Source organism: Rhipicephalus microplus, chromosome 3, assembly GCF_043290135.1.
Source record: "Rhipicephalus microplus isolate Deutch F79 chromosome 3, USDA_Rmic, whole genome shotgun sequence".
Lineage (NCBI taxonomy): Eukaryota > Metazoa > Arthropoda > Arachnida > Ixodida > Ixodidae > Rhipicephalus > Rhipicephalus microplus.
In genome coordinates, this window is record NC_134702.1 from 231,364,635 (window position 1) to 231,379,125 (window position 14,491).

The 14,491-nt window shown below is 45.5% G+C and overlaps 2 protein-coding genes across 12 annotated transcripts in view; one reads left to right on the forward strand and one right to left on the reverse strand.

Moving 5' to 3' along the window:
- LOC119167556 (uncharacterized) overlaps nucleotides 1-2,134 on the forward strand; it is a 115,434-nt gene extending 113,300 nt beyond the window's left edge. For all 10 annotated transcript variants that reach the window (XM_075890790.1, XM_075890791.1, XM_075890789.1 and 7 more), the window contains one exon: nucleotides 1,256-2,134. In XM_075890790.1, the coding sequence (XP_075746905.1) occupies nucleotides 1,256-1,395 (140 nt within the window). In that variant the 3' untranslated portion in view covers nucleotides 1,396-2,134. The remainder of the gene's footprint in view (nucleotides 1-1,255) is intronic.
- A 6,805-nt stretch (nucleotides 2,135-8,939) lies between these two features.
- Nucleotides 8,940-14,491, reverse strand: part of LOC119168082 (kunitz-like toxin PcKuz1) — a 29,219-nt gene continuing 23,667 nt past the window's right edge. For both annotated transcript variants that reach the window (XM_075890794.1, XM_037419507.2), the window contains one exon: nucleotides 8,940-9,212. In XM_075890794.1, coding sequence (XP_075746909.1) covers nucleotides 9,046-9,212 — 167 coding nt within the window. In that variant the 3' untranslated portion in view covers nucleotides 8,940-9,045. The remainder of the gene's footprint in view (nucleotides 9,213-14,491) is intronic.

Here is a 14,491-nt window from a genome sequence, read left to right on the forward strand (position 1 = left end):
GCAGCCCCCACAGCCAGAATTCGAACCCGCGACCTGCGGGTCAGCAGCCGAGTACCTTAGCCACTAGAGCACCGCGGCGGTGCAAAACGTTGGACTGATTCCGGTGCAGTGAGAGAGGGCGTCACAATCTCGCCAAGTTAGTGGATGTCCCCACCCCGCAATCTGTGCCGGTACTGCGTCGCTATACATCTGATGGGTGAAACAACCCCAATCTGAAGGAACACACTGCAGGGGACGCGTATCTCAACTGCCGTAACAAATGGGAAGTTCAAAAAACGCAGTAAAAATGAGCGCACATGTCGCACAAGAACTTTGCAAATCTACCTCACAACATTCTATTCATACCGAGGAAATCTTGCATACATTACAACCTAAAACACTGCCGTCATCGACACTTCGGTAAACGCAGCAGCCGGATCTCTACGAACTGCAATCGCTGGGACGTCTGCGCTACGCAATTACTCAGCTTTCGCAATAATTGGGTTGCTATAATTCTTCACCGTCTTAGTCTTCGGCAGCTAGCACACGCAGTATAATTTATGACATTTTTTTCGAAGTGAGCGTGTTACGACTGCAGAAATGTGTCACTGGAGTCTTTCACCCAGATTCATTACTTTATCTGCGTGAATAAACACGAAAGGCGCGGTAATTATTATCCGAACACTGATGCCAGCGGAAGCTTCGGTAGCCACACAAATTCAAGTAACATTGAACATATTAGTGGCACAGTCAGAGAAGCAGGACAGAAGATATCTCATTGTATGACCTAGTAAGCCTAAATTAATATTTCACCTCCTTCATGCCCAAAGTCAGTCATTTACATAGACTTCTATGCACACACATTTTTAAAATTCATAATTATAAGCAAGCCGAAGCATATTAAGGACACTATTCTACCTGGATGAAGTTCTAAACTAATTAGGCTGAATAATAAACTCTTTGAGATGGTCAGGATCGGAAGCAGGCACTTGATATTTCTGAGAAATCATAATATAATGAATAAACGATGCTCGCCGAAACATGCGAAATGCGCAAAAGTTATATAGTATCTTCTACCGTGCGATCGTTGTGACTATATGCTATATTAATTGCCGTACATGATACGCTATAAGTTGTAGCAAACCCTCGCTGACGCGTTCAGTGACGTTCCCAAAAAGAAAATTTGCTTTACACATTACGCTCAATTCTTAGGTTAAAAAACGTTTATACTCGGTCCACAAGTGAAACTCACGGTTGTTGTTTCCTTTCTTTGCAGGCTTATTTCGGGACATGGGGGGCTTCTACGACGACCTCTTCTTCATCATGGCTGGTGCAATGATGGTCTCTTTTGCTTTGTTTGCTGGACATTCAGTAATCAAGACAATTGGTCAAAAAAAGCTCACAATCTCGCAGTAGGAATAGTACTCCTATAAATTAAGAAACAATTTTCATTTCATCTGCGTTCATATGCTTAAACGCAGGATTGAACATTTTTATCATCTGAATTCCAAGGTTTAGGGGTCGTGAGTGTAACTGGCCTCATTAACTAGACAGCACGTTGGTGTGTCGTGGTTGCCTGCTCAATCCAAAGATATGCAAACAGAAGATATCTGCGTAAGATAGATCGTTACGTTTGTGCTTATGAGAAATACAACTGCGAGGTTGGGGAAGACAAGAAATTATTACACCAAATTATTCACGTCTCTGTAAATTGCCAGGGCGCTGCGACAAAGCACCATTAAACGACTTCATCCGTGAACCTGTACTCGGTGGAACGTAGGAGTGACCAAAGAACGCAGGCCGCACGGAAATACCATAAACGCTTCTGCGCGAGCCAGCGAAGAGCTCCTGTGGTGGTGCAGTGACTATGGTGCTCGGCTGCTGACAGAAAAATCACGGGTGCCATCCCGGTCGTCGTGGTTGCATTTTAATTGAGACGAAGTAGTAGCAGCCCGTGTACCTAGATTGAGGTACGTTTTGAAGAGCCCCATGTAAGGGAATTCCGAATTCCTCCACTGCGGCGTTCCTCATATATATATCATGCGTAAAAGGGAAGCTGCTATTACAAAGAACTAGTGAAATTCTCAAAATGGAGCGCTGAGATATCTCACCATGAAACAAATATGCCTCGCAATAAAATCGGACTTGAACACAATCAACTATTCTCTCTACAAAACTGGTGCTTGTCTAGTTTTGTGTGATCCTACATACTAAGCATCGTGTTTTCTCTCTTAAATGCCAAGCATTTTTTGGCGAACTTCAGTGACTTTGAGCATATCTATCTATCTATCTATCTATCTATCTATCTATCTATCTATCTATCTATCTATCTATCTATCTATCTATCTATCTATCTATCTATCTATCTATCTATCTATCTATCTATCTATCTATCTATCTATCTATCTATCTATCTATCTATCTATCTATCTATCTATCTATCTATCTATCTATCTATCTATCTATCTATCTATCTATCTATCTATCTATCTATCTATCTATCTATCTATCTATCTATCTATCTATCTATCTATCTATCTATCTATCTATCTATCTATCTATCTATCTATCTATCTATCTATCTATCTATCTATCTATCTATCTATCTATCTATCTATCTATCTATCTATCTATCTATCTATCTTTCTATCACCATCAGGCCGCACGCGCCATAAGGATGTTGCACAAGCGCTTCCCCCTCGATCAGCCGCGATGCAGCGCTTCTTTACCACCTCCCCATCCTTATCCCCCTAATAAAAATTCAAGCGACGCCAATATCTATCTATCCGCTTACGTGTCGGTGCTATCATGATCACCCACTTATCTAGAGAAGCACCAAAACTACTACGGGTGGGTGAATTGTTTTGGCAAATACGACTTACTAGTCATGACATGCATGATGTCACTGACAATCCCATCGCGCTCGTCGTCAAACACAATCCAAAGAAACAGTGGGTATGTGCCACAGGTGTATGACATTTTATATCTACCAGAAACGGTGACAGCACGCATAGGGAATTTGAACGCCTTGTCGTAATAAAAAGCGGACAACGGCAGCGTTAACCGCGTGATTGCTAACAATAAGTGTCATTGTCCGAGCTGAAATGGAACCCTAGCATTCAGTGTGGATATCAAATGTTCTACCACAGAGCCACGCCAGGTCTCAGAACTGCCGGTCAAATAGACCACAATGTTCCTGAAACGTCAGCAGTGGGCTTTCCAATTTTATACCTTTACATACGTAGAGCCGCCACGTCGACTTAACATCAAATGTAGTCACGTGTCAACCGCTTATAAGTTAATGTAGCAGTGTCCAGGGCTACCATCCTCGCGAGAACCAGCGCTTCATATCTAATTATCCCTTCTGGTGTTATTATATATGTTGCTGTTATCATCGTTACGCTATTCTCAACAACTGGTGATATACAGCATATGCGGTCGTTTATTGCACGTTTCTCCGTGCATTAGCACATATCCTTAGTGCAACCTCGCCGCGAAACGCACGCACACTCAGACACAAGCGCACATACACACACACACACACACGTGCACACACTCAAACACACACAGCACGCTCACATACACAGCCACGCACATAAACACACACACACACACGCACGCGCGCAAGTGCACACGCTCACACACGCACACGCGCATATACACAAGCATGCGTACTGTTGGATCGGCGCTTGAGCCAAGCCGAGAGGGTTGTTCACGGTTCTGCGAACAAGTTGCCGAAAGGAAGCGTACCAGCTGACAGCGGTTCAAATATAAGTATTATCTTCCCAACCGCGAAGCGAGGCTTATGCAGTTGCGACGCCGCGCTAGGATGGCTAGATATAGCCGCGCCGCAAAGTGTATTGCAAGATGACCAAAATGGTTGCGGTCGAGAAAGTCTCCTTGAAAAGATGATGGTGACAGCATAGATTACCGTAAGCTCCACAAAATGAGCGTGACGAGCGCAGGTCCTTTGATGCCCCCGGAGGTGCAGTTCTAGTACGAGTGTGGGACGCGGCACCCAGCGCATCTCACCCCAAGGAGAAGACAACTTCGGCCCAGAGAGGCAGTGCACATGTGGTGGCCATGTCCTGGTCAGAGACATCACTGATGAGTGTCCGGTGGTTGAACAGAGAAAATAAAAGCTATCCCCCAATGTAAGGGTAAGGGAGAAAAAACTCTTGATAGCCAGCCACAGTGGGCTCCTGCGAGAGCCTTCCACGAGATGGTCCGGATGTAGGACGACATCTTAGTCTAGACGTTCATTATGTGGCGGGAAATGTTCGCTCCTAAACAAGGTAGAATGAACTTCTGTACAATTTCCTCATCAGTCACTTCATGCTCGAAGTCTTCCTCCCGAGTCCCCGGAGCTGGTAACGGCGTAACAGTGGCGGCATCTCTGCTGTCGAAACCATGGTGTCTACAACTGGTGGAAGCGGTGGGATCCTCGAAATCCCAGATACAACAGTACACACACACACACACACACACACACACACACACACACACACACACACACACACACACACACACACACACACACACACACACACACACACACACACACACACACACACACACACACACACACACACACACACACACACACACACACACGCACACACACACACACACACACACACACACACACACACAGACACACACACACACACACACACACACCACAGTAGATTCAAAAACAGTAAGTGAAAAACACTCCGTTTCCTTTTAAGATATCCCCAGAAGTATTGATTCGTATTCATCAGAAAAGGACTGGGCCAATGAAAATGATACTTCCTGGTTTAAGAAAAGCTCGATTTACGTGACAGTGAAATTAGAGTTCAGAGTGAGCATCCGGTGTTTGCTGCATAACGTTCTGGAATAAGACACAACAAATAAACATGAAAATCAACATTAAAAACGTTTTTTTACGCTGAAACGAGAACTGCCCACAGATATACATATGATGGAGTTTGCTAGTAACTCCGCGTATAGCTATTTTGTCTATGTAAACTTTTCACATAATAAAAGGAATGGTTCGCGAGAACGCATGCGAAACTTCAAAAAATTTTTTTAATGGAAGTGCATTTATGAGAACAAAAAATGTACTGTGCCTAAATGTACTTACGTGTACTGTAGATATGTCTAAAAGCCAAGTTGTTATCAAAAGGCAATTTCGGGCTAGGTGATTCGTATGTGTAGTAAAACAGCACCGGAGACAATAACAGACTATGCGAGTAGGACACGTAATAAAAGCCAGACTAACAATTTAAAATATATTTAGTACTTGCACATAAATACTGCCTTCACATGAATAAACAGAAGAAGGAAGCTTAAATTACTCGAGACAGGGCAGTGCATCACGTGGTAACCTGTAAGACTTGTGTACGTCTCCTTCTCCTCGTCTCGTCTGTTCTTGTTTGCGGCGCTGTTTTACTGCCAAGTCTGTTAGAAATGTACATTTTAAAACAACCTGCCTTTTCATGCAATAAGCGAAACACATACAAAAACACAGTTGGTGCCTATGACACTGGAATTGTGCAGGAGCTTCATATGCCCTAAGTAAGAATTCTGGCTTTATCTGGGACATATTTTGACGCACAAATTGCTTTATGGTGAAATGGCAACGATTGCCTTTTACACCAATGAAATAGCTTTCTTTTATTATGCGTAATACACCACTTAGTATGTGCCTTGAAACTCTAATAAAGACTACTCATGAGGCCGTTAAGTCCCACACCTGAGCAACCAATAGAAGTTCAGCTGAGTTTACCACTTACAAATTGCAGACCCCAAACCTCTGCTCAAGAACATGGGAAAGGAACATTCAGCAAGGAAGCAGGCGCACACCCCAAGCCGCGAGAAATACGCGCAGGAAATACGCAGTGGCAACCCCCCCCCCCACCACCACCACCATCATCGTCATCATCATCATCATCATCAGACCGACTACGTCCGCTGCAAGACTAAGGCATCTGCCATGTCCCGCTAGTGAACTCGGTACAGTACTAGCTGCTGCCCCTTTATACTGACAAACTTCTTAATCTCATCGGCCCACCTAACCTTTTCTCTCCCCGTAACCCACTTGATTTCTCTGGCAATCCAGTCTGTTACACTTGCCTGGCCCGTGTCCACATGCCTGGCCCGTGTCCATTCGCCACTCTTGATTTCAACTATACCCTTAACCCCGGCTGGTTTCCTGATCCACTCCGATCTCTTCTTGTCTCCTAAGGTTACACCTATTATTTTCCTTTCCATTGCCCGCTGCGTCAACCTCAATTTAAGCTGAAACCTCTTTGTAAGCCTCCAAGTTTCTGCTCCGTAGGTAAGTACTGGCTTGTTGCAGTTGTTATACGCCTTCCTCTTGAGTGGTAGGTATATAACAACTGTATATATCAACCACGCCTATAGCTCCTGCTAAATAGTGTACGTGGACGCATCCATCGGGCAACAAGAATAGCCACCGATCTTCGCTATATAGGGCATGAACCAACCTAGAGGCCACCGAAATAAAGACCAAGCTGCACACAGCGCTTAGCGTTGTTTATACATCTATGGCCGAACTATGTGCTATTCTTGATTTTGCCTAACAAGCTTATTACGCCACTCAGACCTTACCAAGTGAGAAGAAAATTTTCTACAGATTATTTATGACTCCCAAGAGGCATTTCGCACTTGCAAGTTCTATCGCACTACCAATCTCGTCGTTAACAACTACGTTTTTACGTGCGTCGTCTGTGGGAACAAGTGCATAATTTGCATTGGCTTCTGGGACACATGGATGCAGAATGAAACGAGTGGCTACATCGACTGGTGCGCGCATGGCTACTGTCCACGCTATCGAAACCGCCCGAACACATATTGCGCAGCGCACCAGAAAAAATTGAACAACACAGCGATTGGCACGATGCCATGGAAGCAAAAGCCCAAGCAAAGTGCTACCGGTTGAACTATCTCCTCGATGTATCTAACCCATTGGACATACCTCCACTTCCTTCAAGCGCTGGTACGCGTGGCAACAGGAATTGTTGCGACAGGCACAGACGGGAACTCTCCTTACCATTTTCCTTGTGCAGCGTTTTCACAGATATCGAGACCTGGGCACCCCGACTATTGGCATCTGCAGCCAGAGCGACCCCCAACAGGACCTGGCGCACCTTATCTGGTACTGCCCGCTGTACTCTGGAACCAGGCAACAGGTCATTTCTAAAATTCCACCTGGATGGCGCCCGACTTCATTCCAGGCCTGGGTACCACCCGGGCGCATCACCGGCACCACCGCCAATGAGCTATGGCAGTCGCTGTTTGCTGTTGAGTACCTGGACGATCGCAAGGCTTGAGCCATAGGCACCAGGCTCTGTTTTGGGCGTGACAGCGAGAACATCAACTCGTAAGACGCTCACCAGGACTGCGTTTCAGAAGCGAAGATCCTCTTAGTTTAACCTTGTCCTGCATGTGGCGTAACTGAGAGAAGAGAGGAGAAAAGAAAATCACCGCATATCCATGTAGTGAACGATGATGTTGATTTGGGCGAAGCGCTGGAGGGTTTCATCGCTAAACCGTGAACCATCCATGATTATCGCCCACTAGATCATCGAAGATGTGACAAACACTGTATATATTTATCCAATAAATTTTGAAGATCCACTTCAAGCCGCTCCCGTGCCACTTCACGTACGCCTGGGTCCGCACGCCAATCCCGCGTCGCATCGGCCTCCCGTTGTCGCACTGCAGGGTCCCCGTGACGCCGCCGCACAGCTTCGCGGCACGTTTTTGCCTCGCGAGCCCGCACGTCGGGGTTCCTTCTTCTAGCACGAGCCGCCACCGCCCTGCGCGCAAGCTACTCACCATCCTTGTCTATCCTCCGTCGCCAAGCATCTGAATGTGCGCGCGCGCCAAAACGGCGCTTTTATTGTACTATAAAGGACCGCCGAAGAACACACGATCGTAGTTGCGCGATTGTCTCTCTCCTTCCGTACGTGTTACATCAATCCTGTTTTCACAAAACTCGCCTTCGATTAATTATATTTTCCACAAGTAACTCCCTCTTGTGTCGTACCATTTCCATTTTTCAGCGTATATGCATTCGTTATAAAGTACAAATACCACCCTGTATGGCCGGTTCAAGAATCACCGAGAGGCGCTTACCCGCAACGGGGACGCACAAGCCACACCATAAAAAGCTTCACCCCTAAAAGGAAAGCAGTATCTCTCGAATAGTATAGTAGACGTCACTGTGTCATGGAAGTACACACAAACTGCAGTTGCGTGAGGATATTCTAGATGGCGCAATACCGCTACTCTCCGAGTGGTTTCTGCGTGGGTTGCGCCTGGGTGCGCGAGAAAGAAGTGCCTCCCACAGTATCTCGTATAGTCGCCGCACGTGGCGTATCGTTGGTGGAGCATGGACGAAGCAGAGAGGTGGGCGCGTTGAAGACGCTTGCGCTCGGCTTCATTTGCTCGTGCCTCAGTGCTACCCACACGCCGTCTGCATTCTCGTGCGTGATTGGGCGTATAGATGCATGCAGGGACGGACGGACACATGAACGGATGAATGGACGAACTCATGGACAGATAGACAGGCATACAGACGGACGGACAGACAGACAGGCCGGACAGGGATGAATGGATGGACCTACACTCATACAGACTGACGGATGGACACACGCACGGACGCATAGACGGACGGACGGATGCAAGAACGGACGCTTGGATGGACGCACGGACGGGTGCATGGACCAACATACGGACGGCAGAGCATGGATGAAAGGATGGACAGAAGCACGGATGGAAGTACGGACATTTTGCTCCACTCATCATTATTCACTTCCTAGATATGCTGTGTTTTTTGTGCCCCCTTTTCCTTTGCTCTTGTTTTTTTTATTTAATGCCGTCTCTCCACCTAGATTCACCGCCGCCCCCCACAGGGCATGAAATGTGAATAAAGACGTGTCAACAACATCAACACGTATGAACATATATATTGGACAATGCAGAGCACGTGCGCCGGCAATGTGTAGATTAACTGCGTTCTGACGCTCGTCTTGCTTGAAGTAATAGAGAAAGCCATTAAAAGGGCCCGCAACTCTTTTCGCAATTTTTCTCATTCTCGAAGTTGTTGCAGTTCGCAGAGCAGCCACCCCAAAGATACGACTGACACATCTGCGCTGTAGTGTTGTAGAAGAAGCGTGGAAAGGAGCCTCTGCATGGTCCGATCTTCACGGGATCTTCACAGCCTGCATTGAGAAAAGATAGTTTGATTGAAGAGAAGCTGTGACAGTTCACGCGAGAACATATACGAATGAGGGCGGCTGCAGCATAGACATTTTTGTAAGCATCTCGATATTGTCCGACAGTATGAACAGTGCTCAACTCTAGATGTCTATGACGACGGAGCGTCGCGCGCGACACAGCACGAGCGACATCTGCAGTCGCAAATACGCCACATCTGAGCATGCGCGGCGCCAATGATGTGCCTGCCTTGCAGTTTGCACCCTTTATCTCCGCGGCCGCTATGACTGCTTTGGCCTTCGAAGCGCTGTGAACATTATAGAAGCAAAATAAAAGAAAAAAACAGAAATCAGCGATTGCCCGGATGGGCGCCTTTTATACTATCGCGTTGTGATACCATATCACAGCGACAACGGTTTTACTTTGTATTTTTTTGTTTTTTCACTAAATTGTTCAGAGTGATTTCGACGGCCAAAGGGGTTCTTGCATCCGCGGTGATAAACATGAATCAGTATTGCAAGACAGGCAGATCATTGGCGCCGCGCATGCTCAGATGCGGCATAATTGCGTCTGCAGATGTCGCCAGTGCTGTTTCGCGCGTGACGCTCCATCGTTATAGACATGAGTGTTTAGCACTGTACGTGAAGTATAAAGACGCAGTGACGGAGCCTAAACGAGAAAAATAGGAATGCCAGTCTAGCTTACTTAAGAGTGGATCAAAGCTGGTAAATCGTTCTTCACTATTAAAATTATTCTATAAATATGTAGCTTTTATATTGAATATCAGCCGCATCAAACAGTATAAGGCTATCGCACTGCTCATTAGGACAACTAAAAGGAGAAATACTTTCCTTACTGTCTGTTTTTGAAATACGCATAGTAGCAACAGCATGAAAATATATAGAAGTAATTTACACAGCGAAATAAGCGGGTGAACTCTATGTAACACCTTTCATCTCGCTTCGTCACCCACATCTGCTTTAGTAAATTGCAATAATTGTACAACCCAGCCTGAATATACCTGTACAGCCCGATATATTTGATAGTTTCTCGCATGTTTGTGACAACACAGCTACTTGTGTATACAACAAAACCGCTGTTGCGTTTATGTTAAGATACCCTGTACTAATTACTGCTTATTTGCTGTCTCTATCGCGGAGTGCAGCATTTAACCCGTTTAATACGGACAGCAACCAACTAATGAACTTGGCTAGGTCATTCCACGCCAACTGTATACCTGCACGCTAGACCATCTGATATTTATTAGAAAAAAATTGAGAACTATCTATCTAAAGTATGAAGTATTCATTAAAAGCATTTTTACCAACAAAAGGTTTTTCGGTGGCAGAGGATTCATGTACAGTTTTTTCAGAAAGCTCAAAACTATGGTCCGTAAAACACTGTTGTGTAAATATATGATTGGCGCCCCGCCACGGTGGTCTAGCGGCTAAGGTACTCGGCTGCTGACCCGCAGGCAGCGGTATCAAATCCCGGCTGTGGCGGCTGCATTTCCGATGGAGGCGGAAATGTTGTAGGCCTGTGTACTCGGATTCGGGTGCACGTTAAAGAACCCCAGGTGGTCGAAATTTCTGGAGCCCTCCACCACGGCGTCTCTCATAATCATATGGTGGTTTTGGGACGTTAAACACCACGATTCAATCAATCAAACATATAATAGGCTTGTTGTTTATTGTAACCTCTACGACCTTTTACGCCTTCGTTACACCAACTTATTGGTTTTAGCCGTAGTCGGGAAACCCCAGGATCTTACGCTGATCCCTCGTTATGCGGTATAAGCAAATATTGAAAGTAATAATTTCTTTAAATACAGCATGACTACCTTCTGAAAACATGCGTAGCCACCCCCTTGTGTATTGAGAAATGACATGAAATGTGCGACTGAGTAAATATATGGGGCTGACCTCGCTCTTCCTTCTAAGACGACTAGGGGGGATAACACGGGCTTCTGCTCCCAGCCTTCACCTTGCTCCCCGCACGCACCGTGGCCCGTAAGCAGATACTATCAATAGAGAGTTTTAGTACTGCGGAATGGTGCTACGTACGCATCACGCAAGCGCCTTGCGTTACGGGGCGTCGTTTGCCACTAATCGGCTTTTAGTACGCCGTAGTACCCGCGTACGTAACGAGCGTGAAGCGTGTTGTGTCATCTGGTAGATCAAAATAGAAGCACGTGTTGTTGACATTCAATGTGAGCCAATCCAGGTGTTATAGCCAGATTAAGGCCATATTTTAAGCCACAGAGCCGGTCGGTGCTTGCCTTCGATGCCGCCATTTTGCAAAACGAAGTCTCGCGCTGTCGTGAACTTGTTCGAGAGAAGCGTGATCAGCTCATACGTACGCACGCACGCATCTCATGCGTGCGTACGTAGCGGCTGCGTTCGTAACGCGATACGTGCGCATTGTGGTCTGCGCATGCGCACTACGCAGAACGTGGCGTCCTTACGTACGCAATTCCGCCACGTACGCAGCGTACGCAGTACTAAAACTCTCTCATATCAAGAACAAAAAGGCTTGCAGTTACAGCGGTTGGTTTGCAACTATCGTGGGCGTTGATTGTTTACTTTAGTGAACTCCCCTATATACAAACTAAACAATTTGGCATGGTACGGTTGAGGCTTAGGCTAGTTAGTTCATGCTTGAAGAAATTGGAAGATCCCACGTGCAGTAGAATTGATGATATGCAAAGCACGAATGAGAAATGTTGATATGTCACTTCACAATCAGCACAATGCTATCAGGTGGAGGTAAATGAGGCCGTACTTCCGTGTCATAATTATCATGTTCGGATGTGTCGTTTACCTTCGTCATCTGTTGACATCACGTGATACCAAATTAGTATATGTGGAGCTAGCGAAACGGCCACGAGCACGCTATGAGCAAGGTATGTTGTCATTTTCTTACATGACACGCATGTGAGGACAATTATGCTTGCACCAGTCATATATTTCGTCATCCATTAATGTCACGTAAACCCGAATTAGGTATATGTGGAGCTTGCAAAACGGCCACGAGGGCATCATGAAGGGCCCAATATACTACAAAGTAACGTTGACGCGCGCACACGCTGGGCACAGTGACGCAACGTTAGCAAAACGCGAACTCTCTACAGTCTGACGCCAGGCACGACCAGCGTCCGTCGGCTCGACCCGCGGCGGCAACCAGCGCGAAATGCGACATGCTGCATTTTGCACCAATGCGTTACCCAGACAACACTGCCTCTCCCTTTTTTGCGTCAGAGGGACGCCGGACGCGCTGAAACGCGCACGCTTCAAAGCAACGCAGCGCGGCGCGCGTCTGCGATTATTTATTTATTTATTTATTTATTAGAATACCCTCAGGGCCCGTAGGGCATTACAGAGGGGGTGGGTACAACATATATAACACACAAGAAAAAAAAAGACAAAATAAAGAAACAAGTATCAGATGCGCAAATCAGGAAGGCAACATAAGTCAACTAAAAATGTATAAGAATTCAAGCACATACAAGACAAAGATAGATAATGGAAACTGCGTATAGTTACAAGCATTGCTGAGAAATATCAGTCTTGAATAACAAAGGGTCTGTTATTGATACAACGGAAGAGGGAAGGTGGTTCCAATCGGCGGCTGTTTTCGGTAAGAAGGCTGCTGAAAATAATTTGGTGCTGCAAAACGGAATGGCAACCTTATGCTGATGATCAATGCGCGATGAGTGGTATGACGGTTGTGAAATGAGGTCTCGCTTCATTGATGGATTGTGAAAAAATATCTTATGAAAAAAATGCAGTCGCGCCAGTTTCCTCCGGACAGTTAAATTGGGTAGGTCAAGGTTAGATTTCATTTCTGATATGCTAGCAGTACGGGAATAATTAGAACAAATGAACCGAACTGAGCGGTTCTGAACAGATTCTAACGCGTTAATTAAATTTTGCTGCACGGGATCCCATATAGCGGACGCGTACTCAAGCTTTGGGCGAATTAGTGATCGGTATAATAGAATTTTGAGGGACAGCGGACTTGTGCCTGGCGTGCCAAAGCCGGCGAGCGCGCGCACCACGTCCAGTTGAAATATATTGGCGCCTCGACTGTGGCATGTAGTCATGTTCTAACATTGCACGCATATCATGATTATCATGTTCGCACCAGTCACATAGCACCATTGTCCATTGACGTCACGCAATACCAAATTTGGCATATGTTAAGCTAGCGAAATGCCTGCGAGCGCATCATAAGTGTGGCATTTTGTCATATTGTTACATGACACGCATGTCATGTTTATCATGTTCGCACTAGTATCATACCTTCGTCATTCATTCACGTCCCGTAATACCAAATTTGATATAAGGGAAGCTAGGGAAACGGCTTCCAGCGCATCATGAGCTTGGCATGTAGTTATGTTGTTACATGACACGCATCTGATGAATATCATGTTTGCAACAGTCACATACCTTCGTCATTCATTCCGTTGCCCTAATACCCAATTTGGTATATGTGACGCTAGCGAAACGGTCGCAAGTGCATCATGAGCGTGGCTAGTAGTCATCTTGTTACTTGACACGCATGTCATAATTTTCATGTTAGGGTCTGTCGCTTGTGTTCACCATGCAATCATGTCATTCCATACCAGTTTCGCAACATGACATGTGAACGAAATCACCGCAACTTCTGCAGGATCATGAAATGTAAAACATGAAATTCATGACATACATGTCATGATTTTCATGCCATGACTAGTCGAATATGTTCTTCATACAGTCATGTTATGCCGTACTAAGTTTGGTATCGAGACTATCATCAAAACAGCGAGGAGAGCTAAATGTCGTAGGCGGATAGATAGATAGATAGATAGATAGATAAATAGATAGATAGATAGATACATAGATAGATAGATAGATAGATAGGTAGATAGATAGATAGATAGATAGATAGATAGATAGATAGATAGATAGATAGATAGATAGATAGATAGATACGCTCTAAGTCTCTGATGTTTGCAAAGAAATGCTAGGCCTTCAAAACAGGAAAAAATAGACAGCGAGAAATTCTGACGGAACACGCATGGTAAAGAAGGCACAAAAGGAGCACTGACCTACAGATGACTTTTTTTATTGTGGTGACACATACCTTGGCTGTTAGAAATATTGAAAGAAAACTAACATGCTTCCGTGTCCGTATATCTAGTCGATATGCATCTGCGCTGAGTGCCAAAAACACTTGCTATACCGAGCCGATATGGTTCAAAAAATCTATTTTGAGTGCGAAGCATTTTTTTAGCGAACTTCAA